Here is a 24,299-nt window from a genome sequence, read left to right as displayed (position 1 = left end):
GCAACTGTTCTGAGGCGGAGTGCCAAAATTTGATCTTTTGACCTCTACGTACAGTTTGAGTGCCAGTGATAATTTTTAAAATCACTGATAGTCCTACTTACAACAGCTTCATTAATAAATACAGATATAGAGAGCTCTGCCATTTAAGTGATGGCTGGTGGCATTAGCTGACCTTTTCTTAAACCACAAGAGGCATGGCTTTGTGCTCACTCTCGGCTGCATGGAGGAGGAGGGGTGGGGCTGAGCTCACACCTTGCATGCCAATGAAAACTGGCTAATGTGCCACTCTTGGCACCCATGCCGGGGTTGCTGACCCCTGCTTTAGAGGAACCAGGCAGAGACCAGCGTTCTAGCTGAGAGTGGAGAAAGACTCGCAAAAGTAGTTTAGAAAGTAGTGGAGAATAACCTCAAGAGGGTGGGCAGAAGAGAAGCACCAAAACAGAAAAGATCTTTGAAGGCTGTTGAGAATTCACAGTTTGGATTTCTTATTTTGGGACAGGACCAGAAGCTTAGGACATCTCCAGAACTGATTGGTGTGTGGAAAGCCACGGACATCCACCTCAGAGTTAAAAAAACTGAGGCAGGGAATGCCTGCAGTGCTAAACTTGGCCAGCAGGAGGCACTACAAAACAGTACGGCCTGCTAACAATCTTTTTTTTCTCTGTGTGTGTGTGTGATAAAGGGAACTACCACCTTTTATAATCATATTACCTTTTTAAAAAACACTCAATTTGCATTTGCAATTCAGAACTTTCATGTTCAATTTAACAGTAACGTGATTTTGGAAAATAAGAATGAACTGTAGAAAAAGAATTTTCAAATAACACCATTCTAATTTTGCTTCAACAAAGCTGAATTGTAATTCATGGGCAGGTGTAGCTAAGACTTCAGTTTTGACCAGAAGAAGTTAGTAGTTCTTATTAACACCAATTATATTTTCAGTTATTGTAGTAAAAGGTAAGCAAATCCAGGCCTAAAAAAAAAATCAGCTCATATCTAGTTGAAATAAAACCAATAAAAGGGAATGAAGGTGGATTCTCATGACTGGTCAGTACAACCTTATTCCACTAGAGTCCATCCCGTCATGACTCCGGTGAATTCTAGGCCCAGGTTCTCAAACGGTCCAGTATATTTTATAGGAAGAAAAGAGAAAGCACAGCCACCCTACTCTCTTGGGTTTCACAGAAGTACAATGAAATGTCACAAGCTGCTTAGGTCTGATCACAGAACTTGGACATTACCAGCAAACAGAACTCCAGTGCAACGGGTGTGGAGGTTGTCTTTCACGGAGAATGACAAAATATGGATGCAGTGGCACGATAACGTCCCACCATTTCAACCAGTTGAAAAGAAGGATGGCTGTCTCAGAAGAATTAAAAAGGAAAATGGTAATGCAGAATAAGGACATACTAGGAAACTTTGTGCACCATGGCCAGTTCTACAAACCTCTTAAGTGCTCTGATGAATCAGGATCAATCTCTGGACAGTCTCTCAGTCAATGCCTAGACTAGTCAGGTCATACCTAGTACGCATATCATGTAATTCTCCCCTCCCCCCCTTTCCCTCGCCCCTTTTGTGCTCTTCTCCCTGCCCTTCACCGGGTCTTAATTTCAATTCATTGTAACAAGTGGTAAAAGAGGAGGAGGAGGAAGACGAAGACAAAGGAAAACATCTAGTAAAGTAGGAGTGAGCAAACTTTTGTCATAGTGGCCCACTTTTTATCCCTGCAGTTAGCAGGGAACCCACCCCCCCGTACCTGTCTAATCTAACCCAAACTGACAGAAATTTCAGTTATGTTCATCCAAAAAAACAAAAAACAAACAAACAAACAAAAAAACCCCTTTTGGCACATGTAAAGAAAATAAGTCTGTAGAATGTAAAAAACATTATTAATCGGTATATAAATACGACTACATGTATATAAAAACAGTACCATATTTTAATGAGATGGAGAAGCCTGACACACAGCAGCCAGTTGTGCTGTGCCCTGCTTATGAAATTTCATGGGCCCCTCAGGGGGCCTGCCCCTCAGTTTGCTCACCCCTGCAGTAAAGTAATATCTACTTGTTTGGAATAAGCCAGTTAAAAGGCAGTCATAAGCATAACTGGCGGAAGGAAAGGATATACTGTGCTGTCAAATGAAATGTATCACAAGGCGTTACAATGGAGATAAAAAACAATATCCAGACAACCAGTAGAAAACAGATAATGCATTACATGTTTTGTGAAAGTACCTTCATACAACACAAGCTCTCACTTTGAACACAAGAATCATGACTGACAGATGCTACTGTCAAGATAATGTAAGTAAAATTTATCAGTAAACTGTAAAGAACTAAAGTGGCACAATAAGTGAGGTGAAGCCACCGTACTTTTCAGCATTGACAAGGAAGTCACCTAACATCATTCTTGTTGCTATCATTGTATTTTAAGTACTATTAGAACAAGCAGGTCGACAGCCACTTAAAGTCACAAGCACTGAAGTATGTTGCAGAATTGTCTGTGAAGCAATCACGAAGGAGCCTTCACTTTGTGAGATAGAACTCAAGGACAATTTTAGAAAGTTCACCATTGGAGGTAACTGATTAGCAGTGCTAGCATGGATATATAACACAGACTGGGACAGACTTCAGTTCAGCCGTGTGCAGTATTTAAACAAACGCTTCAACCTTAAGCGTGTGAGTATTACCATTGATTTCCATAGAACTTCTCACATTGTAGGCAAATATTCAAATACTTACCTGAATCAGAGCCCATACCAGTTATTGTTCTTTATAAAAATCTGCTGACTGACTCAGACTAGGAAGCATGATATTTATAGGTATAGGAGAGTATTATTAAGGTAACTTGAATGCTATTATTCTTGCTATTACATAGTTAAAAAATAGGGAGCTGAAAAGAACAAAGCAACATACAAAAATATGAAAGCTAAATTCAAGATTATGTTTTCCATTTTAGTATTCGAACAATAAGAATTAAAAGAAAATATGATCAACCATTCTGCACTTGCATTGCTGATCAGTAGATCTTTGACTATTTGACACAAGCAAATAATGAAACATTGCATATAGATGGCAATGCTTGACTCATAATTCTTTACTAACTTAATTGGATTCCTACTTATCCAATTCTGCAATCAATGATCAGCAATAAGAATTGCAAACAGAACAGAAAGCTGCTCTGAAATGAGAAAATTTAGACATGGTGTGTTTTTTTTTAACTTCACCTCTTTAATATGCAGTAGACCTACTTTAAAACAAACAGGAGCTAATGTTGGATGGCTCAAATTATCAACTGTAGATAATTTAGCTATTAGTCTAAGTTTGCAGAAATGTATTTGTATTTGGAAGAATATTGCAACACAGATGTAACTTCATGCAGAATAAAAAGAAAAGGTCAAATGAATCATCTTCACATGCAAAGCATACAAAATACGGGTAAATACATGTTAAGCTACTCAAAATACATTATAAATTCAAAAAAGCAATTATTTTCAGGGAAAATTATATAAATGCACACAAGTTTGGGAAAGAATGCCCATTTTTATTATGGTGGGAAGAGTCTTGTTCTTGAGGAAAATGGAATTCACTTCCAAGCAATGCAAACGTCAATTTTTAAGCAAAGGCAGTTTTCACATAAAAAAGTGGAACATATTATTTCATCAAAATTGTGACTAAATCTGAGACAAAGCAGAATAGCATACAAACCTGTATGCACATGCGTGCAACTGCATGAAATGGAAAGTGTAAATTTGACACATCTCTCTACATAAATAATGACTACAGCCAACCCAATCCTAATAACTCACTTTTAAAAACGTATCACAGTCAAATGTTACAAAGAAAGAAAGATCATGGCAATCATTCAGTTGGAAATGAAGCAAAGCCCATTAAAATTACACAAAGTGGAGTACATCAATTACTTTTAAAATAACATAAAATGGTCTATCTACTTAGGCATAATGAGGTAGGTGTGCATGTGAGTTATGGCTATGTTGTCCTGTGCCAGCAGCAGAATCTGTGAATGTATTGCAGCAGAACAAGAGAGGAGCAAAAGAGGATACAAGGATGATTATTCCATGGTATGCTATACATAGATTGCAAGGATAGAAGGAATCACTGTGATCACCTCGTCCCATCTCCTATACAGCACTGACCATTTGCAGTTCCCCAAAATACTTCCTTTGGAAGCAGAGTATATCAGTCTTGCATATTTTGGAGGTTTGTAGGAGTATAAAATAAAAGGAGCTCTTGGAATCCTAAAGCATAGAGGGAGCAATCTGGCACAGAGACTGCTGCAGGACTGAGAGAAGAGGACTGTCATGTTCTATACCACCTTTGCCTCTCCACTCTTATCCTGTATTCTGAGTAAACTAGCTGCACTTCATGATTTGGCCCATGTCCCTCTGATATTAAGGGAGAGATGTGGCCTATCTGGGACACTGAGAATGTGGGCATAGAATGAAACTACAGCTTGCCCACAAATTAGCGCTACTAGGGACCTACTGTAACTTCTGTCAGGGCTTGGAGACTGAGGGTCAGCAAGGTGCACTCAGTAGCTCAAACAGAATGGAGAATTCAAACCTACAAATTTAATTCGCGTTTTGGATTTTGCACCTGTGCTAAAATGAATGGTGAAAACCCTTTAACATATTTGTGAATGCCAAATTATCTTCCATTCACCACATTAATGTTTGAGCCACACATTTAACTTACTCCTGGGTCACACACATTCAAAAGCTGCTGTTTTCTGAACAAAAAAGGACGAGATCCACACTGGGATTTTTTCTGGCAGTTCTAATATCCTAGTGTAGACACTGTTCTGTTGGCAAAAAGTTCTTTTGATAGTTGCAACTGAGCCTTCATGGATCAACTGAGCATACCAAATTTAGGACAAACTGCTGAGAAATAGCGCTGGCAATTCCCAAAGCTTGTGGTTGTTTTTCCATAAAATATACTAAAATCAACAAAAAAAAGATATTCCAAACTTCTGTTTGCTTAGTCACAGCAGTGACCTTCAGATGGAATGTCCACAAGAAGTCTATTCTATGTAGATGGGCATCTCCCACAGTCTATTGTGAATTCAGTTTTGTCTTCTAATTTACCAGCTACTTCAAGATAGGCCCAAGAAGGCCAATAACTAACCACCAGTGAATCATATTTTTTGCCACTTTTGTTTCCAACTTAACTTGTACCATTTAAGAGGATTCTCCAACATCCAACAATATGTTTTTATGCTAAATATAGCAAACACTCGAAATGCACAATTTCCAGTTGCGCTTAACTCGCATTAACATGAGTGAAGCGCAACTCAAAATCTCACTTCCCCAGCCCTGGCTCAACCCCACCCCCAACCCCATGCAGCCCCGGTTTAAACCCCTCCCCCACCCCAATTCAACGCCAACACCCCGCGCAGCCCCAGTTCAAACTTCATGCACAGCTCTGGCTCAACACCCCTACCCCACTTCAACCCACTCCCAGGGCCTGGTTCAAGCCCTCACAACCCAGCTCACCACCTGAGCACGGTTTCAGCTCACCACCCCCACCACAGCTCCAGCTCAACCCCTCTGCCCTGGTTCAAGCTCCCTGTGCATGGCTTCTATTCATGGCCCCCCCCGCCCCCCTGTAGCCCTAACCCATTCCAGGCTTAACCCCCCCTGCCCGCCTGTTAGCCGGTGGCCAGGTAATGTACGGTGAGGTACCAACTATGCCCTTGTTATCATCCAAGTTTAAAACTACAAGAGCAGAGAGCTCGTCGCTGCAAGCAGCCAAGACAGGCTGACGGACTCCCCTGGGTCCTAAGCAACCCAGTTTTTTACTGTTAGAGCAGGCAGCTCCTAGCACTCTTACCTATGGCCAGGCTGTTGTAACCAAATGGTTAAAGTTCTTTTGTTGTGCCGGCTGTGTTGCAGTGACAAAAGGGTTAACAAAATAGTTAGGCTTGAATCTTAACTAGTTACAAGTTTATTAAGCTACAGTTATAAGCGTGTGGTTACAAAAGGTTATTGTTTACTTCTTATATGCTAGCAAAGTACAGGTGTTAACAAGTTACGTTACAATCCAATACAAAGATATCTGTTACCATCTAACACAATGATATCTTGATACTAGTTACAGAGCTCTAATTCTTTAGCTGTGCACAAAAAAAAGTCAGAGACCTAGCATGGGTGTATCTTACCCTCTCTGCGTCTCCTCGATACCAGCGTAGCCAAGCCGGATCGGTCACTCAATTCCGACGGAAAGACGAATACGAGGTTGGGCGTCCCCAGCTGTGGACCTCGGGAGGCAATCACCTGACCCGACCAGCAGGAAGTTGGTCGAATGCACTCAAAGTTAGAGTTCTGTTGGACCCATCTTTTATACCCCCTTTTGGGTTATGTATTCTCTTTCTTATCTATGGTGCCAGATCATACTGGTTTGTCTTTGTGACTCCAGTTTGTTACAAGGGCATTTCTACTTAGTTTGCACTTGTAAGACAAGAGATAAACAATTTAGGAGTACAGGACATTCTTTTTGTGCGGGCGGGGCACGTCCCCTTCTGAGTGATTGTGTGTGTGCATCATATTGATCAATGCCAGCTGGGGTGATTTCTTGAGGGTTCACCCCCCTCTCTCATGTTGACAGTCTGGCCTGTTAGCCTTCTAGCTGTACTTTCTGCTTCTCAGGGTCACGATAAGCCAGCATATCTGGGCCTCAATGAGGGCATCAAAGACTGTGCTGTCAGCAGCCATTTCCGTGCCCTGTGTGCTCCTCAGTGGGGGGGGGGGCAACGAGCAAGCTGGCTTGTAAGGGGGAGACTCTGTCTGGCTACATTCCACCCCCTGATGCACCACACTACATCCCAGAACGCAAGGTGGCGGTGATGCCAGCACCTTTTGCCCTCCTTGGGGGAGGTCTAAAAGTGCCCAATGATCCGATCAGTAGGTGGGCTATCGCGGAATTGGCTAGGATCACGTGTCAGCTCCATGTATCGGATTTGCATAGAGGAGATAGCCATATTAATTAGTCTCCTGACGATGCACAGTGTTATACAAAACACAACTACTATGATAAGAACAATCAAAATAGTGGTTACAATAGAATGCAGGAATGGAGAGAGAGAAAATCCTAACTGTTGGACTAACCACTCCAGCCATGAGGTTTTTCCAGTCTCAGCTGTAGCATGCAGGACTTGAACTGCATCTTTGATAGCAGAGACATCTTGCTCGATTTGTCCTGAGTGATTAACATAAAAGCAGCAGGACTGATTTATTACAGCACAGACACCTCCTTGTTGGGCTAGAATGGCATCTAGAGCAATTCTATTTTGTAGAGCAAAGCGAGCTACGGATTGGAGTTGGTTATTTAAAAGATTTAAGGCATCTGCAGTATGATTAAGAGCTATTTCTAGTTGGCCTGAGATGTTAACTAAGGCTCGCTCAAGTTCAGCAACTCCCAACCAGGGAAAAAGTGCACGGGTAAATCTGTGGAAGCCTGTGGGTCGCTCAATGAGGGGGTTACGAGTGAACTTTCTTTTGGATCGATGCAAGAAGCTTCCCAGGTTGGTTATGCCGGGAGCGGTGATGTGAGGGTATACAGTTAATCCCCCGGGTACTATGTGCCCAAGTGAGCATCGTCCAGTCCAGTTTGTTGGTAAGTATTTATAAGCTTTTTCCCCACAGATGAAAAACAATCCAGGCTCTTTACTGAGGATGGGAGAAAAGGGTCCCTTATACCATCCTTCGTTTGGATCGAGCCTGGGGGCATGGTATGGGACACAATAGTGATCACTGGTAATAGAACAGTATAGAGTAACCAGTAGGTCTTGCAAAATTTGGTCTGGCTTGAAAAGGTTATCTTTAGCACACTGATTTGATAACAGAGTGTTGGAATTTACAAGGGTGGGGTCATATATGTATCCTGTGTGAGGGAGGATAAAAAGGGATTTGTTATACCAAGCTTGGCTTTCAGGGTATTCATTAAACTTTAGAGGGACAATTGCAGCATCCTTAACACCAAACAAAACTTTGTGACCTAGGGAGGCATTAATGACATTTCCCCAACAGTTTAACTGCAGTCCCTTTTCTTGTTGTGAGTGAACATCCCAGATCCCTAACTTCCTGTTGAATGAGACCAGGTGGGTGCACTGGTGGTCACCCAGGCTTCCCATCTGAGCCTCAGCATTTCCCCTGCTTTCAAAACAAATGGGATACATTGCTTTAGATGACCCCATTACATATTCCAGTGGTTGCCCCCACATAGTACGCTGCCATTGTTTTGGCTCCCCCCCAGAGTTAGTGTGAGGACTGCCTCCGGACCATTCCGGTCCCCACCGGAAGATGTCGCTCTTATTCCACCAGTCATTTAGGCCAAGGGGCACAAACTCAATTCCAGGTCCAGTGGGGGAGTTGAGTAGTGTGCACATCCAGCAATCGGTTGCTTTGGCGATGGAGGCGATAGCTTGAACGGCACCCCGGAGTGGGTGGTCGGGTATGGCGATGGCAGCTGGAGCTAGGAGGATGATGATGAGTTGAAGGAGCGCATCCCTTGTCAGTCGGGGCTTTCCTAGATAGCTCATTTTAAAACTGAATACAATAATCAAAGAAGCTATAACAGCAAGCAGTAAATATATACAGAGTTCATAGTGCAGCTTGGCGTCTGGGCCAATCTCGGGAGGCGTCCATTCCACTGAGGAGTTGTTTGGAGCCATGGGGCTGTTTCTGGAACAAATCACAAGGTCAGCCGGTCTTGGATACAATCCAAGCCTCAGTGATAGTTAGTGGTGCCTGGTCAGGGCCAGCAGTAATCCAAACTCCCTTCCCTTTGTATGAGTGCAGTACATGAGTCTGTGTTCCCAGGCTAGGGTGTCTAATTACAACAGTATCTCCAGGATTATATTTGGAGTCCTTGAGCGGTGCAGCTGAAGCTGAGAAATTTCTCCCAGTAGGGAAAAATCCTCTGCTGATTGGACTGCCCGTAGGGGTCTGTCGGTTGTTCAGTCTCTGTACAACCTCATCCAGCCTGTTTCCCCAAGTGCCATCCGTGGGCTTCAGGTGGTTTTTTAACAGCCCATTCCAGCGCTCGACTATGCCGTTGGACTGGGGTCGATAAGGGAGGTGGTAAGTCCACTGAATTCCATGCTTAACAGCCCACTCTTGTACTGCTTTGTTTTTAAAGTGTGAGCCATTGTCAGATTGGATCTCTTGGGGTGTAGGGACTATTGCTATTACACGATTCAGTCCCGTGATGGTGGAAAGTCCTGTTGCCCCCTTGGTGGGGTATGCAAACCCTATTCCTGAGACAACCTCCACTCCAGTTAAAATATATTTCCACCGTTGTCTGGTAGTAGGGAGTGGGCCAATGTAATCAACCTGCCAGGTTGCCCATAGTGTTTTTCCATCTTTTAGTCTGGCAAATCGCTGCCCTTCTGCTACATGTTTTCGGGTTTCTGCACAGATAGTACAGGCTTGCACCAGGTCTCTAGCCTGTCGGTGGGTGATGGGCCACCCCCTGATATGTGCTTGCCGCGTTAACTCCTCACTTCCAGTGTGCCCTAAAGTATCATGCAGCCATAGGTACAAACGTTCCCAATCTACTTGGGCAGCAGAGATCTGGGCTGCTGCATCTGCCAGGTTATTTAGCTGTGCAGCTGGAGTATTACTCTTTTGATGGGCTGACACATGGCCTATGCTTAAGGCATTTTGGGTTGCATGATGGTATATCCATTTCCAGTATTTTAATCCCCATACAGGCTTTCCTCCAATTTCCCAGTTGTTATTTTTCCAGTTAGTTATCCACTGAGTAGCCCCTGCCCATATTGCGTAGGAATCGGTGTATACAACATTGGCTCCTGCCTTACAGGCTAGTACAATAGCAGCTAGTTCAGCTAGTTGGGCTGATCCCTCTATGTCTGCAGTTAGGGGTGCAGCTGATGCATCCGCTGGGACCGCTGCAGCTTTTCCCTTCCATTTCCCTTTTACCAGCTTTGCACTGCCATCTGTAAACCATACTCCCTCAGATTGAGATGGGTTAAACGGAGGAGCATCCTTAATAGGAGATGGTTGTGGGGGTAGATGGTATTCGGTAGGCATTCCCACTTTCCACAGGGACTCCTTAACCATAGTGGGATTCTGCGCAGTGTCTGCCCCACTGACCCTGTGATGTATGTAGAGTGCCCACCTTTGTACAGTCATCTTTTGGGCTACCCCAGGTGGTAACTCTTTTCCCTCCAATATAGGCTTAATGATCGGGAGAGGAGTGTGGAGTGTTACAGATTGGCCTTGGGTTAACTCCTCTGTCTCCCTTAGAGCTGTGAAAGCTGACAGGAGTACCTTTTCGTAAGGGGTATAATTGGTCTGTGACCCTTGCCATGACTTTGAGCCAAATTGAATAGGACGGCGAGGTACAGTTTCACTCTCCTGCCATAGGGCATAGGAGGACCCAGTATTCCCCACGGTGAGGTACAAGTGGAAGGGGGCATTGGGGTGGATTGGACCCAGAGCTTGATAGGTATGAATCTCACCTATTAGCTGTCTGAGGGCCTCCTCATGCACAGGGGTCCATTCCCATGTGGCACTCTTTTTAAGCAGGTTGTAAAGGGGTCGGGCTATGATAGCAAAACCCGGTACATGCTTTCTCCAGAATCCCAAAACCCCTAACATTTGTCTCAGTTGGGCTTTATCTTCTGGGGACGATGCCTGACTTAATTCATTTACAGTTTCATCAGGTATCGACCTTCGTCCTCCCATCCAGATGGTACCCAGGAATTTTACCTCATGAGAGGGACCTTGGCATTTATCAGGTGGTAGATCTAAGCCAAGACCTTCCAGGGCTGCCTTTACCTCAGTTACGGCTTCCTGTACCTCCTCAGAGGTATCCCCTCCTATTAAGATGTCATCAATGTACTGTAGGATCTGGGTGTTAGAAGGCAGGTTTAGGCCGTCTAAAACCTTTGCTAGTGCGGCATGGCAGATGGTGGGTGAGTGCGTATAGCCTTGGGGCATGCGAGTGAATGTATATTGGACCCCTTTCCAGGTAAAAGCGAACTTTTCCTGATCCTGAGGTTGCAAGGGAACCATGAAAAACATATCCTTTATATCCAATACAGCTAACCACTCCTTATTCCAAGTCTGTATGGTGTTTACAATGTCAATAATGTTGGGGACTGCTGCTGTAAGGGGCCCTGTGTTGCTATTAAGCTTTCGGTAATCTATGGTGAGCCTCCATTTTCCATTGGGCTTTTTCACAGGCCAGACAGGTGAGTTATATGGAGAATTGGTACGGATTAGAATACCCCGTTTCTCCAGGTCCTTTACAAGTTCAGAAATCGGGCCTATAGCTTCTGCTGGGACATTATACTGTTTCACGTTGGTTAAGGTCGAGGGTGGGAGAGCAGGAGCACTACTGAGCAGGTTGATTGTATATCTGGAGGCATCTTCTTCTTCCAGAACAGTGGTATGGGGCTTAAAGCCTGCTCCAAAAGCCCATTTCTCCCCATTTATTATTCCCTCTTTTCCTTTCAGAATGTCCATGCCCAGTATGTTAGCATTACCGAGGATTATCTCGTGCTTTCGGGGCTGTCTGTAAGGTTGAAAAGGGATGTCTAATTTAACTTTGACCAGAGGGTATGTAATAATTGTGCCATTAACTCCTGTGACCAGTACTTGTTTTCGGCCAGTAGGTGGTGGACCGGGAAAGCTTTCTCGCTTAATCATGGATACTTGGGCTCCAGTGTCCACTAGAAAGGATGTTACATGCCTGTCATTTACTATTACTTGAATCCGGGGGTCATTTGCTGACTCATTCTCCCCTTTTAACTGATTTACTTGGAGGGGAGACTGACCCCCGCCACCTAGTTTCCCTGATCGAGATCGACTGGGGACGGCAGCTCGCGTAGTTGCTGCCGTAGTGGTGTGTAAAGGGTGTCTGGGAGAGGAGGAGCATCAGGAGTTACTGCTGTTTCCTCCTCTCTGGCCTTTCCAAAGGCAGCTAGGAGTTTTAGCTTTTCAGTCGGCAGCCCATGAATTACATCTTTGGGATAGCCTAAGGCCAGGCACTGTTTCCATAGCTTTGCTCGGAGCTCTTTCTCCTCTGGAGTTGTTTCACGTTTGGGCTTGAAGCCCCCCCGTTTCTTGGATTGGGAGCTTTCTTGTCTACCCTTTTGCTCCTCTTTTAACTGTCGCACTTTAGCTTTGTTTAGTGGGGTTTTACTTTCCCCAAACTCTCTGAAATATTGTATTAGGCGACGAAGCAAATCTTGAAAGGTGAGGTCAGTATTACTTTGTACCTCCATTCGGAGGGACAATGCCATTGCCTTATGGGCACTGGCAGCTCCCTTTAACAAAGGTCTCAGATCATTTACTCGGGCCAACTGTTCCCACGGGCTTCTTTCGTCCCTATTTTCACTCTGGTGCAAGTGGCTGAGCAAACTAATGGTGGCTATAGTTTGCAGGGCTTCCTTAGCTTCCTCTGCATTAGCCCATGGTATAACTGTGGGTTCATCTCGGTCTGCTGGATGTATTTCTGCAGCCCACCTAGTGACTAGGGTCCATAGTGTTCTGGGGCTTTCCTGTTCAGGGCAGCTGAGGGATATTTCTGCCCCCAAATTAAGCTGGTCACATTCACGGGCGACAAGGCGTATATGCCCCGCTCCGGAATTCCATAGGCGTACTAGCCATTCTATTATCCCCTCTCCTGGCTTTTTAGAAAAATCTTGCTGGATTTCTTTTAATTCAGAGGGCTTGTACATTCGGGAGGTGATTTTTCGTGACACTGGGGTTTTCTTTCTACCTTTCCCTGATTTCTTGTCCCTTTTCTTGCCCGAGGACCTACCATTTACATCACCTGCATCACTAGATTCTTCTTCCTCCTCCTCTTCTGACTTTTGGTAGGTGATAAGTGGCCGCATCCGGACTGGGGGTACCTCCTCGTCGGAGGAGAGGGAGGACTCATCAGGAGAGGAGTCCCAAATATCCCCGTCCCATTCCTCAGGGTCTAACCACAGAGCGGTCTCTACCTTAGCTTGATTAATGCTCCGTGGCTTGGCTTCTAGCTTCTTCCTTCGCTCCACACCTTCCTTTTCAATCAGGGGCAGCAGCCTTCGTTGAAGGTGCTCTATATCTGTATTTAGTGTACGCACTCGAGTGTCTAAATTCTGGCATTCTTTGTGCAACGTGTCCCTTTCTGCTTGTACTTTAAGGAGCTCAGCTTCTAAGTTCTGGTAGCTCTTACTGGCTGCCTGCCATATGTTAGTTAAAAGCCAGATGTAAGCACCTTTGCCTTTCCCTCTTTTCATTTTACAGGCAGTTCTCCAGTTACAATAGTGTTGCCAAATGTCCTTCGGGTTTCCCCAATCCTTTTCTATCACATCTTTACTCCACTGTGGGTTACCCCATCCTTCCTGAGCTAGATTCTTTTCTATGTCAAGGAAATCTGAGTTGTTTATCATGACTGGTTTCATTTTGTCACTGTGGTACAGCCTATGTCACAACCCTGCTCGACTACGCCAATTCTGTTAGCCGGTGGCCAGGTAATGTACGGTGAGGTACCAACTATGCCCTTGTTATCATCCAAGTTTAAAACTACAAGAGCAGAGAGCTCGTCGCTGCAAGCAGCCAAGACAGGCTGACGGACTCCCCTGGGTCCTAAGCAACCCAGTTTTTTACTGTTAGAGCAGGCAGCTCCTAGCACTCTTACCTATGGCCAGGCTGTTGTAACCAAATGGTTAAAGTTCTTTTGTTGTGCCGGCTGTGTTGCAGTGACAAAAGGGTTAACAAAATAGTTAGGCTTGAATCTTAACTAGTTACAAGTTTATTAAGCTACAGTTATAAGCGTGTGGTTACAAAAGGTTATTGTTTACTTCTTATATGCTAGCAAAGTACAGGTGTTAACAAGTTACGTTACAATCCAATACAAAGATATCTGTTACCATCTAACACAATGATATCTTGATACTAGTTACAGAGCTCTAATTCTTTAGCTGTGCACAAAAAAAAGTCAGAGACCTAGCATGGGTGTATCTTACCCTCTCTGCGTCTCCTCGATACCAGCGTAGCCAAGCCGGATCGGTCACTCAATTCCGACGGAAAGACGAATACGAGGTTGGGCGTCCCCAGCTGTGGACCTCGGGAGGCAATCACCTGACCCGACCAGCAGGAAGTTGGTCGAATGCACTCAAAGTTAGAGTTCTGCTGGACCCATCTTTTATACCCCCTTTTGGGTTATGTATTCTCTTTCTTATCTATGGTGCCAGATCATACTGGTTTGTCTTTGTGACTCCAGTTTGTTACAAGGGCATTTCTACTTAGTTTGCACTTGTAAGACAAGAGATAAACAATTTAGGAGTACAGGACATTCTTTTTGTGCGGGCGGGGCACGTCCCCTTCTGAGTGATTGTGTGTGTGCATCATATTGATCAATGCCAGCTGGGGTGATTTCTTGAGGGTTCACCCCCCTCTCTCATGTTGACAGTCTGGCCTGTTAGCCTTCTAGCTGTACTTTCTGCTTCTCAGGGTCACGATAAGCCAGCATATCTGGGCCTCAATGAGGGCATCAAAGACTGTGCTGTCAGCAGCCATTTCCGTGCCCTGTGTGCTCCTCAGTGGGGGGGGGGGCAACGAGCAAGCTGGCTTGTAAGGGGGAGACTCTGTCTGGCTACACCGCCTCCCCTGGCCCCAACCCACTGCCAGACTTTAACCCTCTCCAATTGCCTCCCCAAACCTCAGGGCTTCCCTTTCTAAGGGAGCTCCAGGTGCTCATCCTGCTTCCCCAGCTGCAAAACACATGTTCTGCTGGGAAAAAAGCCGCCCCCCAACTTATGCCAAATTCTAGTTATGTGAGAATGCATGGGAATGCAACCCTCATGTAACTCAAGGGACTACTATATTAGTCTTTATGGATAAGTTCACTCATATGCACAAGACACCCCAATCACTAAGGATACCTCTGGCAAAAAAAAAATAAAACCCACACATTTCCACAACAGCAAGTCTCAGCATCCAGAAGAATTGATTTGGGCTCATTCTATAGGTATAAACATATCTGGGAAAATATCTGGATTGGTTCTGAAACCTAGTGAGGTGTGGAGGGTCTCAGACTGCAGGCTCCAGACTATCTGCACAGCTATTTTTAACTGACAGAGACCAAAAACTACAAGAACTTTACCAAATATTCATAAACCTGAATTACCCACCAGGAGAAGTAAAAAAACAAAATCGACAGGGCCAGACGAATACCCAGAGACCAGCTACTCCAAGATCGGCCCAAAAAAGCCAAGAACAGAACACCACTGGTCATCACCTACAGCCCCCAACTCAGACCACTGCAACGCATTATTAAAGACGTACAACCTACCCTTAAATCAGGATGCCACACTCCAGAAGGCCCTGGGTGACATGCCTGTTCTCTCCTACAGACAACCTCCCAACCTCATGAGGATCCTCACTAACAGCCACAGTCTATACCCCAGGAACACCAGTCCTGGAACCTTTCCCTCCAACAAAGCCCGCTGCCAGCTTTGTCCACATATCTTCTCTGGAAATACCATCATTGGACCTAACCAGGTTACTCACAGAATCACGGGCACTTCCTCATGCTCCTCTACTAACATCAAATATGCCATCATGTGCCAACAATGCTCAGATGCTTTGTATATTGGACAGACTTCTAACTCCCTTAGACAAAGGGTCAACAGGCACAAAACAGACATCAAAACACTCCAGATCCACAAACCAGTTAGTCAACATTTTAATGGACTAGGGCATTCTGTCAATGACCTAAAGGTATGTGTGTTACTGAAGAAGAATTATCGCACAATTCTGTAAAGAGAAGCAGCCGAGCTGGCTTTTATATTCAAATTCGGCACATTAATGCATGGTTTAAATTGTGATGGGAACTTTCTGAGTCACTATAGGGGCTCGTCTGCATACTTGGCTCAATCTAATTCTTGACCTTCCCCCCACCCCTCCACTCTCTGATTTGCTCACCTTGATTATCTTTTTCTGATTTGTCCTCCTTGCTTACTGTTTTTGGTTCTCTGTGCCTTAAATATTGAGTCTGGTCTGGTCTGGCTATGGTCTGAAGAAGTGGGTCTGTCCCATTAAAACTCACCTAATAAACTATTTTGCTAGTCTTTAAAGTGCTACTTGACTGCTTTTTGTTTTGATAGTGTATAGACTAGCACGGCTTCCTCTCTGTTACTATTTTTAACATGGTATCTGACGGGACTCTCTTGACAGACAGGTTATTAATATGGGTATCTAAATGAGTCCCTGAACAAGGAGGGCGTGAACTTCCTGTTCACAGGTCCCAGGACCTGAACCAGAACCCTGCAGCAACCCCAAGACAGGAGAGTGCCACCCCGGTACGCTCTGGTCTCCACTAAGGCCTCCTGGAAGGAAGTGGCTGGCAGAGACAAAGAGACCAGGACAAGGGTTAAAGTTAAAACAAAGTAACTGAAATTTTTATTTGAGGAACACCATTAAATTTAAAATGTATCAACTCTAAATGGCTAACTTATAAACTTACAATGAACATTGTGTCCTTGCTGATTCCTGACAGATGTCTTTAGATTTTATTTTACCGGAAGGCAAAAAAGGTAAATTAGGATAGTGAGTATGGGTAAGTATAATCAGGAATAATGGGTTTTAGATCCCCACTGTTCCCTTTAGAAAGGAGGGGTGAGGTTGCTGGCCTCACCCCTACTGGGGGCAGGGTGCTAGCCTGCCCCAAGGGGTTAGGGCTAGGAGGCTGTCAGGGCTGTCCCTCTTTTTGGGGGGCCCCCGCTACTCCAGTAAGCCTAACTAGAGGATACCTGGGAGGCAATAGGCTCTTCCTCAGGTCCCTTAGGGTGAACAGTGATTGGGGAGGCAGGGTGGCTATGCCTACACCTGCAATATTTATTTATATCTATATATAGAGATGGGTTAGGTAAGAGGGGGGAAGAAGGTCAAGCCTTCGCCTTATTAGAAACAATGATTGTGATAACACTACTACTATAATAAACGCTAACGATACTGTATAAATGAATAATAACAACAATATGAGCTATTAATTAAATGTGGTTTTAAAATAGTCAAAGTGATATCCCAGCCTGGGCTTTCAGGCCCGGCCTCAGGGGTCAGGCCCCCAGGTACTTCCCCTCCCCCGTCAGGGAGGGTGAACAACGGAGGAGCAACCCCCGCTCCCTCACAGAGGGTCCCGGTGTCCCAGGCTAGTGTCCCGTTCAGTGTTAGAGGGTAGAGTTTACGTGTCAAGTCCAGTTGTAGTAGTCACAATCAGGTAAGTCGAGGTCCTATCCGATGGAGTTGTAGGTAGCAGCTGGTGAAGACAAGATGGCAGCCCCAGGTTCCGTGACCGGGTTCGCAGTACCCACCGTGAGGTGGGCCAGTTCGCCACCCGGTCACTTCCCCGTGAGGCCACTTGCTGCTCCCTGATAGTGCTGTGAAGAGATGATTTTTTGAGAGCGCTGAGGGAGAGCTGCTGCTAGGAAGCGGTGGCAGCGAGAAATCTTGCGCCTCAGGTGGTAAAGGCAGCGCTCTGGGCTGCTGACACAGCAGTGGTGTGGCAGTGCTGTCAGTGATTTTAGCTCTGGTGGACACTGCCTAGGCAGCCACACCAAGAGTGATTTCGCTCAGTGATTCAGCTAGGTGGACGCTGCTGTGCAGTCACACCAGAAGTGATTTCAGTCAGGTGGACGCTGCTATGGAGCCACACCAAGAGTGATTCAGCTCAGCTCTGTGCAGCCACACCTTTCTGCTGTCAGCACCCTACTGGAGTGAGTGAGTGAAAGAGAGAGAGCCCTGAGTGAGCTCTGCTTATATAGAGCAGTCTCATGAATCATTCATGACATGATTATCATATTTACGCGGTTTTCAACAAGGTCCTCTGATTCAGGGAAGGTTCTGGAAACTCCAGGTGTCACCCAATCAGAGGCCTTTGATTCAAATACCTGTTTATGAGTTCAGGTTACTGGTGAAACCAACTGACAAAAAGTGACCGTTGGTAATGCTGCCAAATGGCAGCCTGTGACACTTTAGAATGTCATGTGTCTGCATTGATTTTACACAACCAAAGGCATGTTTTCCCTGGCCCATGGGGACAATTGTGTCCAAAGGTGTTAAAAATCCTGACAGTATCATGAGTCATGCAAGTTCAAGGTCAGCTGACCTGAGTTCTGAAACTTATTGCCACGGGACCCTTTTTGCTGTGTAGACATACCCAACAGAAATCCAAGTCTTTTCTGGATATTTCTGGCAGACATCTCTAACTATATTTTCTTAGTTCACATACATTTGAAGCAGAACTTTATAGGCCATGTACACGCAAAAATCACTGTTGTCTGACAAGTCAATGCCGATATTATGAAATCCATACATAGCCTACATGTTATGGCAATTAGCATGACCGGGGTAGCCAACCAGTTGGAGACCAAGAGCCAAAACAGCAGTGGCTAGAGTGCAAAGAGCAATGTATTATATATTTATTTTTATCTATCTTTCTAAATAGATAGTACACAAAATATAGTCCACTGATTGGCTACTAAAGCCTCTCCTCTACTCCCCACATCCTCTAACCCAATCCCCCATCCCCACCCCCAGGTACCCGTCTCCCTGCTCTAACCCAATGCCCATTATGACTGGACTCGCCAGAGCTGCCACTGCTGCCACACACTTCACCCTCCAAGCGGTGGGGCACATGCACAGAGTGAGCAGTCTGGACGTGCAGCTCCAAGAATGAGCCACATTTCATTGATCAGAGAGCTTTATGCAGCTTGAGGGCTGCGGTTTGGCCACCTGTATGATAGACATTAGATGGATTAGATATTATGGGATTGAGTCTCATCTGGTGGAAGTTATGGATTTCAGTGGAGAACATGCTGTGTGCAACCTACATGAAGGGGGATCAACGAGTGGGCACTGAAAGCAAATGTGCAAAGGACAAGAAACTGAGACTAGGTTTCAGAAAGGAAGGTAAGAATTCCAAATACGTACCTACAAACTAGTGAAGATGTTGGCATGTCACCTATGAAGCAACAGAACAAGGCAAAACCCTTTTAACTTATGTTGAGGCATTTTAAACCGTTTATTTAAATTCAGCACACTTTCATCATTACTGCCAGCTTTTAACAGAGAGATTCAATAGCTTAGTCAGCCATCATACTTAGTAAATTGATGAGTTAGAATCACTCTTGTCATTTTTAGTTTTTTACTTCCTGTTATATCACTCTTTCCATTTCTCTTTTATCAACAGCGGTCATTTATTGTTTGTTTAAACACTGGCGCAACTTCCGTCAATCATTCAGTCTCTACCCACACTAAGATAAAGAATGTTATCTGGTGAATGTTATTTATGCAAATTATCTAGAGATGATTCACAGCAGGTAAGCTCAGTTTATCGCTTTTTCAGACATGGAATTTGACCCCTCGTTCAGTAACACATGCCTAACTGCATCAATATTCAGGACACCACTTAAGCACATAACATCAAGCATCTTCCTCAGTCTCATTGCGTGTGCTTAAACTACTGTAATGAATAAAGATGTCTTCCTGCAGCCCGTAGGGCTAGCTCGCCTTTACTATATCCAAAGTCTTGCTTTTATTATACTCAGCAATAATGCAAGGAACTTACAGGCCTGTATTCCTGTAAGACATTGGCTTCAACAGTTAGCACAAAGCTTGAGGCCAATGAACTTTGTCACAGATAAATAGCTCAATAGTAATCCATAAACTTGCGGGAACCTGAAATAGTAAAGAGAAATTTTGTCCATAGTGATACTAGCCAACCAAAGAAAGCTGAGCTAACACCATCTTTTGGAAAGAACATCCAACCACAAGAGTGGCATGGCAACTAATTGATATTAGGGGTTTCTCTTCTCTTATTTGCATTGACTCACCATATTAATGTAAAGTGTCCTCCTTCTAATATAAATATAAATATATAAAATAGTACGAGGACACCTTACATTAATATTATGAGCCAATGCAAATAAGAAAGAGAGGAGAAACCCCTAATGAACATGTATTAGATGTGTTAAGCTGTATCCCAGCCTGTGCTCAGGAGGAGAGAGAGAGAGCGCCTTTGGGAGGTGCCAGAATGATGGACATTTGGAACGAGGAGAAAGGTGATGGTGATAAGGAAAATAATGGCTAATATTTCTGGTTGCTTTCCAAGAGATAGTGTAAGTACGCATGTTCACATGTACTTTCTGTATTTCTCCACCTACTTTCCTGAGTTGGGCTGGCTGTGACTTTACAAGAATTTAATTAATATATTAGCAACTACAGAAGGATATGTATGTGTGAGTGTTGCAACTGTGCTTTTTGGGGATCCCAATAACATAGTAATTTTAATAATCCTGGACCTAATCTTGGGACAGGAACCTGGCAACCCTGCAAGTGACAACTGGGAATTCTTAAGTAATCCATACAATTAATACATAATCTACAAATCAGGCTACATTGTGAGGCCAGAAGTTAGCATGTCAATTAGTACTGACAGAATTTCAGAAGAGTGTGTGTGTGTGGCTAGTGGTGGGGCATGGCAAGGAGGATAATGGGAAAAAGTCAAATTTGGCAACATTTTCCACAGAATGACAATTCCTTCCTTATGGTGACAAAAGGAGCAGCTGTGTTAGTCTGTATCCTAACAAAACAAAACAGCAGAAATGTAGCACTTTAAAGACTAACAGAATGATTTATTCAGTGATGAGCTTTCATGGGACAGACCCACTAATCTGGGTGTTCTGTGCTCCACCACATGGAGAAGGACCAGTCAAGCCACCCGGAGACAGCACAGTGTAGACACAGTGGTAAATTAATCTAGGTATGTGGATTTCTGGAGAAGTGCAGCTCAGATTGATTTACCGCCACAGACCAGGCGTCAGTAACAAACACAAGTCTAAGAAAGTGAAACCCTCATTATTTTTTAAAAGTATAATTTATAGGTTAGCTATCAAGTTTAGTCATGGGACACTCCATAGACACTGAGTTGCATGCCCTATTACAAGACTTTTTATGTTAGATTAATTCATTCTTGAGACCTTCACATTTACCAGAAGTGGAAGCAACAAGCTGGTCAAATCCAGGCCAAAGTTATACTAAGTACCAGGAAATGCCCTTTATTGCTCTTGAACCTAGGTATTTCCAGGACCCTTTTCTCACTCGGAGAGGGATTTCACAAATGATGATAAGCAACTAAAACCATTTTCAAAAGAGAAATGGAAAAAAAAACTGTTTACCATTTTAAAAGGTGTGCTATTGTAACTGCTAATCAGTTTTGTAAGGGGTGCCCAGTGAAAGGACTTTGCAGATTAGTGGAGCTATTGTTATAATACAGATGAGGTGATTTGCTGGGAGTGGGTGAAGTGCCAGCAGTGAAGCATTAAACTGCTTTCCTATTTTAAGCATTAAATTGGTTCTTTACTATGTCTTGATTGTAAAAGCATAATCCCTTTTAATCAGGATTTTATATTTTAAAGGCAATTTTATATTTTTCTTCCTCATCAAGGCAATTGTGTCATCAAAATACTGATTTATTCCTGAAGCCATATCTGCGACCCCATTTAAAGCAGCGTCAAAGCAGGAAACCGTCTTTGGATGGCTTTGTCAGGCAGCTTCACAGTGAAGCAAAAAACAGCAGCAGAAAAATAACTATAGCATTCATGTGCATAGTTTATGTAACCAATTTCCAGACACACACACACCCACACACAAAGTCACTTTTAAACTATGTACTCTTTTTCCCAGAGAGGAAATTCAGCTTTTAAAAGTGATTTTATGTCTTCATTTGTCTACAGTGGAAATATTACAAAGAGAATGAAGCTTGAAGCTTATTTCGATAGCATTGTCACCTTTGCTTTTTACTGTTTATATGCTTACTAATCACTCCTGCAGCATATACAATAAAAGCTCTTTGTCAGCACAAACCCAGATTAGTATTATGGGGAAGAATACAAACACCAAGATTTCCCTTTGATTGCCTTGGCAGGAGAACGGAAACCACACAGATATAGATTGGCTCATTGTTTCTTTATGGTCCCCCATCTGTTTGTCTCCACCTATTGTCTTTTGTCTTATACTTTGTAAACTTGTCGATGCAAGCACCATCTTTTTGTTCAGTGTTTGTCCAGAACTTAGACTATTGGGATCCTGATCTGTGACTACATCTCCTAGGCACTGCCCCAATATAACTCACAACAAACACAGATACAAAGACCAACCAACTGGGGCTCTTAGACACAGGTCTGAACTGGGTGTTGCGAAGAGCCCCATCCAGATCCAAGCTACTCTCACATATTCTAGGAAACATACTAACACCCATCCGTCTAAAGAATAAGAGCCTGACATACCTTCCCCAGTCCAGCTGCACTAAGGCAGAGTGTAGCAAGCAGATTCTCTAGACTAGTGAGTGAGTGATAGTGCATGAGGAGGTCTGCTCACAAATTGGTACCTAGTTAAAAGATAGGAAACAAAGGGTAGATATAAATGGCCGGTTTTCAGAATGGAGACAAGTGAATAATGGTGTCCCCCAGGAGATTGTTCTGGGCCCAGTCTTATTCAGCATATTCCTAAATGATCTGGAATGAGGAGTAAACTGTAAGGCGGCAAAATTCACAGATGATACAAAACTTCTCAAGATTGCTAAGTCTCAGGCAAACCAAAAAAGAGCTGCAAAAGGATCCCACAAAACCAGGTGCCTGGGTAACAAAATGCCAGATGAAATTCAATGCTGATAAATGCAAAATAATGCACCTGGGAAAATGTAACTTGTTATATTCATATTAAATGATGGGGTCTCAATTAGCTGTTACTACTCAATAAAGATCTTGGCATCATCATGGATAGTTCTCCAAAAACACATGCACAACATGCAGTGACAGTAAAAAAGCTAAAGGAATGTTGGGAATCATTAAGAAAGAGAAATAACAAGACAGAAAATATCATACTGCCTCTATATCAATCCATTGTATGTCTGTGCCTCTATATCAATCCATTGAATACTGTGCACGCTGTTGGGAATCTTTGCCACAGGATGTTTTGAGGGCCAAGACTGACACTGGGTTTAAAAAAGAACTGGATAAATTCATGGAGAATAGGTCCATCAATGGCTATTACCCGGTATGGGCAGGGATGATGTCCCTAACTTCTGTTTGCCAGAAAATGGAAACGAATGACAGAGAATGGATCACTTCATGATCACCTGTTCTGTTCATTCTTTCGGGTGCACCAGTTACTCATTGCTATCAGAACACAATATACTAGGGTAAATGGACCTTTGTTCTGACCCAACATGGCCATTCTTAAGTTCTTAACTGTAAAATAACTCACCTCAAGGAATACATAGCTCAAAAATAAGGCACCTTACTGTGACTATAGTTTCAGAAGGCACTAACACCCTTTCATATACAGCTAGGAATTCTCTGTTGTCACAGTTATTCGGCTCTACTGTGCTGTGAGGTTTCAACAAATTATGTTAGTTGTGTACAAAGCAAAACACACAACCATAGTGTAAAGTAAACACATGACACTATGAACATATACCTATACTCCATGTCACCAGATTTCTACTCAACAAAGAACCTAACCACAAAGTCCAGGAAACTTTCTACTGCTCAATAGAAGAGAGACACCACCATCTTTCTTTTTCTCCTAGCTATTTCTGATTGAAGTTTTGAACTGATATTTGGTATATGGCTGATAGAATTGATAGATTTTTTTTAATGATATTCACATCAAGTGGACCAAATACCAAATTACAAAAAAGGGTTATTTCATGTTGGCAGAGGTCATTGCATGTTTCTGTTTCACTGTTCAAAACAGAATAACCAGAGTCCATGCTGTGTTTTCACACTAGTGTACACACACACACACACACAGAGGCCAGAGTCATGAACACCAGGATGAACGATGGAAGGATTCCAAAAGACCTCCTTTATGGTGAGCTAAAGACCTCCCAAACGCCCCCAGTTGTGTTACAAAGATGTCTGCAAGAGAGACCTCAGAGAGGTAGACATCGAGCTGGACAACTGGGAAGATCTAGCAGACGACCGCAGCAGATAGAGGCAGGGGTTACACAAGGGCCTTCAGAAGGGCGAGTTGAAGATCAGACAGCTAGCAGAGGAGAAGCGAGCGCACAGAAAGCACAATAAGGACTCGCCAGACACCCACTACATCTGCAAGAGATGCAGCAAGGACTGTCACTCTCGTTTGGGTCTTTATAGTCACAATAGACGCTGTAAATGAAGTCCTCAATTGAAACTTTAAAGGGCGCGATCCATAGTCTATGCAGACTGAAGGATGCCTACATATATATATATAAGAGAGA

At 43.8% G+C, this 24,299-nt stretch overlaps 2 protein-coding genes and 1 long non-coding RNA gene across 5 annotated transcripts in view; 1 reads left to right on the top strand and 2 right to left on the bottom strand.

The window, feature by feature from the left end:
• The window catches only part of SAMD12 (sterile alpha motif domain containing 12), a 260,704-nt gene that overhangs the window by 194,370 nt on the left and 42,035 nt on the right, over window positions 1-24,299 (bottom strand). The gene's annotated exons all lie outside the window — the stretch shown is intronic.
• On the bottom strand, window positions 5,689-14,508 carry LOC142009150 (endogenous retroviral envelope protein HEMO-like). Its single transcript, XM_074986737.1, has 2 exons — window positions 14,002-14,508; window positions 5,689-8,698 (listed from the first exon to the last, which is right to left on the bottom strand). The coding sequence occupies exon 2, from the start codon at window positions 8,686-8,688 to the stop codon at window positions 6,895-6,897; it is 1,794 nt and encodes a 597-aa protein (XP_074842838.1). The 5' UTR covers window positions 8,689-8,698; window positions 14,002-14,508; the 3' UTR covers window positions 5,689-6,894.
• LOC142009152 (uncharacterized) overlaps window positions 8,710-24,299 on the top strand; it is a 44,024-nt gene continuing 28,434 nt past the window's right edge. Inside the window, exons 1-2 of one of the 2 annotated variants that reach the window (XR_012644360.1) lie at window positions 8,710-9,097; window positions 19,227-19,356. This is a non-coding gene — a long non-coding RNA (uncharacterized LOC142009152). The remainder of the gene's footprint in view (window positions 9,098-19,226; window positions 19,357-24,299) is intronic. The other variant, XR_012644359.1, reaches the window with a different exon arrangement.

The sequence above is a fragment of the Carettochelys insculpta genome, chromosome 2 (genome assembly GCF_033958435.1).
Source record: "Carettochelys insculpta isolate YL-2023 chromosome 2, ASM3395843v1, whole genome shotgun sequence".
Taxonomy (NCBI): Eukaryota; Metazoa; Chordata; order Testudines; family Carettochelyidae; genus Carettochelys; species Carettochelys insculpta.
Note: the sequence above shows the minus strand (reverse complement) of the source record. Positions and strands in the feature narration are given on the sequence as shown.

What these genes read in the sequence shown, in the direction of transcription:
- LOC142009150 (XM_074986737.1), bottom strand. Translation starts at nt 8,688, where the DNA reads ATGGCTCCAAACAACTCCTCAGTGGAATGGACGCCTCCCGAGATTGGC.